Here is a 4,539-nt window from a genome sequence, read left to right on the forward strand (position 1 = left end):
ACTGAACAGTGATGACTGTAGTCTGATAATTTTGTGAGTACCCCGCTCATGCTATGAGCTGTAGCTATGTTAGTCTAAACAAGCTAGTGTAAGCCTAAATAAGCTAACGTTAGCCTAAACAAGCTAACGTTAGCCCGAAAATCAAACGTTAGTCTCAACAAGCTAACGGTAGCCTTAACAAACTAACGTTAGCCTACATAAGCTAACGTTAGCCTAAACAAACTACCGTTAGCCTAAAAAACAAACATTAGTCTCAACAAGTTAACCATAGCCTAAATGAGCTAACGTTGGCTAAAAAACAAACATTAGCCTAAATGAGCTATCGTTAGCTAAAAAACAAACATTAGCCTAAACAAGCTAACGTTAGCCTAAATAAGCTAACGTTGGCCTAAAAAGCTAACATTAGCCTAAAAAGATTACCCATAGGCTTAAAACTAACGTTAGCCCAAATAAGCTAAAGTTAGCCTTTGTGGAGGTTATGTGTGGAGCGTTGTTGCAATAGATGCTAGCTCTTGCAATTCACAAACAATAACAGTAAAATTTCAGGGCATGAACATGTTATGTTATTGAAATATAGTGACCTGAAACTCACTCAGCCTGAACCCTATCGAGTATCGGTTCTTGTGACATCCCTACTCATTATACAAAAGATCTTTAATGAAGTGGGTTTGTTCTGTTTAGAAAAAATCAACTGTAGGGTTTTCAGGTAGCACTGGGCACCTCTAGTTCACATCATTGCTTTGTTGCTTTCTTTGTACAGGTCCCTGTCTCTGTAATGTGTACTGTTGATATTGTACATGTTGATATCAGACTTGGGCATGTAGATTTCTTTAATTAGCTGATATAAAGAAAAATTAAACATCTGTTTTAAGGAGGGAAATTTAGAGAAAAATGCATCTCCTTTTCAAAAATCTTACACAGCATAAAGCAGGGAGCAGAGGGATCGTAAGATATTTATTTAACTCTATATCTCATTTTGTCAGAGGTAAACAAACCGGGGAAGCTTCTTGAAGCTGCATCAAAACCAGGAGATCATGAACCAGTTTATTAAATGTGTGTTTAGGTGTTGGGTTCGTGGTTTTACCCAGGTCTGGTCTGGTCGACAGCCGCCACTGTGTTGTGTCTCAGTCCATATGTATGTTTAACAAAGCCATCATCTCTCTCCCATTCTTGTCTCACCCCTCACCCACCCTGTCCACCCTGACAGTACATGCCGCGGGGCGGTGCATGCGGGCGCGGAGCTTGGCGCCTCACCTCCTTGCCTCTCTTACAGGAGAGGCTCGTGGCTCCTCCCTTCCTCCCCGAGCTCAAACGCGCAGGAGGTCGGAGGTCTTTCGACTACGAAGCCGCTGCAGCAGCTGCGGCCGCTGCCAAAGTTTTAGCTGGGAAATCGGCATCGTCGTGCCACACTGCCGCCGCCACCACAAGCTCTAGCGCTGAGAAGGGGCCGGTGGTGGCCCCTCCCTCTCACCGCACGGGATCCATGTTGATCAACGGTTGGCAAGAAGCAGCCATCGATCTAACCAAGTCGTCTGCAGAAATAAGCACCACTAGTGGCATCGGGACAGGCGATGCTGTGGTTGCACCGGGAATCAGCCACCACGGCGCTGGTGGCGGCAGCAGTCACAAGCTGCCGCCGCCGCCCCCCATCACAGCACCCTTACCGGGCTCTGTGGGCATCGACATGGCCGGGATACTTCAGGCCGGGCTCATCCATCCTGTAACAGGGCAAATAGTAAACGGGAGCCTGAGGGGAGATGACTCACTGAGGAGGAGGAGAGGGAGGAGGAGAAACGTGGAAGCTCTGTACTCTGAGTTCACCAAGAGCCGAGGACTGCACCTCCCTGAGACACAGGTGGGTAGAGGGAGGAGGGCCTTTTCGGTGGAAGGCCAGTTATAAATGTTGTATGTGAAAGAGAGAAACTGCATGTAGGGAGTCCTGGGGCAAGAAACTCCAGAGTTCAATAAAAAAAAGTTTGGATTCGAGAGGAAAATCCTTCCCTCCGCTCTGAACTTCAAAGCTTTAAACCACCTGCACCTGTCTGTGTGTGTGTGTGTGTGTTTGTGTGTGTTTGCTCCTGCAGGGCCGAGTGGAGGTGATCAGCCACTCCTCTGTCTCCTCCTCCACCTCCTCGCCGTCCCCCTCTCCGTCAGAGCGGCCCGCGGGTCCTCCCACGCCGTCCTCCTCCTCCACGCCCACCCCCACCCAGACGCCTCCTCAGCCGGAGATCGTGGCCATCGACAGAGAGGCGGCGAGCAAAGGCCTGATCGAGTGGCTGAGACAGAACCCGGGCTACAGCATGGACCTGCCCGCATTCACTCATGTAAGTGTTTGAGCTGCTTTTCTGGACGAAGTTGTTGTTGCTTGTATTTTTGTGTTTAAATTGAAAAGATGCATTTTATCGACTCCTCTTCCTCCTCCTCCTCCTCCTCCTCCTCCTCCTCCTCCTCCTCCTCTCTGCAGTCCGGAGCAGGTCTGTTACACGGTTTTGTGGAGCGACCCAAGCAGAGGAGGCATCGCTGCAAAGACCCGACTAAGCTGGACATCAACTCTTTGACGGGGGAGGAGAGGGTTCCTGTTGTGCACCGAGGCACCGGACGCAGGGTAGAAAACACACACACACACACACACACACACACACACACCATCATCATCATCATCAGTTCATCTGCATATTATAATTTTAACTTCCAGTGTGTCGCTGCTGTTCTCTGCGGTGCAGCTCGGTGGCGCTGTGGTTTCATCCACTACAAGCTGCTGAGAAGTCGAGAAAGAAGAAGGAAAAATCCTAAATATTGATGAACATCTTTGTCAGTAAATGTTTGTGCTGGTTCTTCTTCTTGCAGCTCGGTGGCGCCATGGCTCCAGCCATAAAGGAGCTCTCCCGGTGGCTGGACGCCAACTCAGAGTACTATGTAGCTCCAGACTGGGCTGACGTGGTCAAACACTCTGTGAGTACGATACACTTCAATCAGCGTCATGTGACCTCCTGCAAGTGATGATTTTAGATAACTAATCCTACTCTTCCTCTTCTTCTCTCCTCTGACCTGCAGGGTTTCCTCCCTGAGGGGAAGTTCTCTCGGATCCTGACAGAACCCGTCAACAGAGACCCGGGCTCTCGGCGCCGTGGACGTCGACCTCGCAGTGAGATGCCTAAGCCCCTCCTGTCCGTCTCTGACTCCGCCTCGTCTGGCCTCGGCCCCCCCCTCTTCATGAACGGCGGTTTAATCGGCAGCATGGACTCCATGGTGGCCATGCAGAACCTCCGTGGCGGCATTCCTGGAATTCCCATCTCCGGGATCATGGCAGCTGGATTCCCACACGGTTTCCCTGCAGCGGTGCAAGCGGGAGGAGCCGGGGCGTCGGCGGAAGACGCCAAGAACGGGTTGAGTATGTTACCCATGATGCTGCACGGCATCCCTCACCCGCATGGAGCTGCGATCCCGCAGCACGCCTTGTTCAGCGTTGGTGCGATGATGGCGCACACCCAGCCGCCGCCTCCTCCTCACCCCAGCTCCACCTCGTCGACCTCTTCTTCTTCTTCACTGTCCGCTCCGAAGGTCACCACGACGACCGCCCCCTCCATGTCTGAGGCTGTGAGCCCCTCGTCGACGACGCCTGCTGAGAAAGAGAGCGCTTCGGCTACCGGTGGCGAGAAGGAGAGGAGCCGGGAGGAGAAAGGAGCAGCGGAGTCCAACAAAAGGCCCGGAGGGGTGGAGGCAGCGGCCATCATCACCTCCACCAGCAGGGCCCACCTCAGCTCGGCGCACCTCGGAGCCAGCGCCGGCAGCCATCTTACCTTCAACCCCTTCCTGATCCCGGGCATGTCCCACGGCCTGCTGTACCCGCACATGTTCTTGCCGCACGGTGGCATCATGGCGCTGCCCGCCATGCCTCCTGGTGCCATAGACGGTTCCCCAGGAAGCCCAAAGAGGAGGAGGAAGAGAGGGAGGGAGGAAGGGGAGAGAGAGGAGGAGAGGGAGAAGGTGGCGATGGCAGAGTTAGAGGAGAGAGAAAGTACAGTTAAGGCTAGTGTTTCCTCCCACCTGGCCTCCTCCTTATCTCCCTCCATCCCGTCTACCTCGGCCCCAGACCCAGCCCCGCCTCCGACCGAAGAGCCCCAGACCGGGCAGGGAGACGGAGAGGACGGGCCCTCGGAGCCCCAGGAACCAGACTCCCATAACCATCCTGAGGGAGCGGCGACAGAGGAGAGCGAGGACAGACTGGAGGAGACAGGAGGAGAGGCGGCGGCGGAGCAGGAGGAGAAGCAGGAAACTGAGGAGCAGAGACAGGTGGAGGGAGAGGAGGAGACAGCGTAGAGGAGGAGACAGACTGCAGAGGACGGAGAGACAAACCACTTCCCTCTCTCTCCTCCGTCTCCTCTGTTGCTCTTTTTCTCGACTGAGCAACAGTGTAAAGTTTGTGCCGTGTCTGTCAGTCAATGTCCATGTAAAGACTTTTATTATGATGATGACTTATAATAACAATGATGATTATATTCAACTTGGTCATGTTTATATACCAAGACCCCTCCCACC

The 4,539-nt window shown here is 52.9% G+C and overlaps 1 protein-coding gene across 1 annotated transcript in view; it reads left to right on the forward strand.

The window, feature by feature from the left end:
- The window catches only part of chd6 (chromodomain helicase DNA binding protein 6), a 93,733-nt gene extending 89,200 nt beyond the window's left edge, over positions 1–4,533 (forward strand). The window contains exons 42-46 of the mRNA XM_087170104.1: positions 1,208–1,855; positions 2,085–2,324; positions 2,465–2,605; positions 2,848–2,952; positions 3,055–4,533. Coding sequence (XP_087026230.1) covers positions 1,208–1,855; positions 2,085–2,324; positions 2,465–2,605; positions 2,848–2,952; positions 3,055–4,320 — 2,400 coding nt within the window. The 3' untranslated portion in view covers positions 4,321–4,533. The remainder of the gene's footprint in view (positions 1–1,207; positions 1,856–2,084; positions 2,325–2,464; positions 2,606–2,847; positions 2,953–3,054) is intronic.
- The last annotated feature ends 6 nt before the right edge of the window (positions 4,534–4,539 follow it).

The sequence above is a fragment of the Seriola lalandi genome, unplaced genomic scaffold, assembly GCF_002814215.2.
Source record: "Seriola lalandi dorsalis isolate HSWRI2012SDOR001 ecotype SW California unplaced genomic scaffold, Sedor1 jcf7180002054928, whole genome shotgun sequence".
In the NCBI taxonomy this organism is placed as follows: domain Eukaryota; kingdom Metazoa; phylum Chordata; class Actinopteri; order Carangiformes; family Carangidae; genus Seriola; species Seriola lalandi.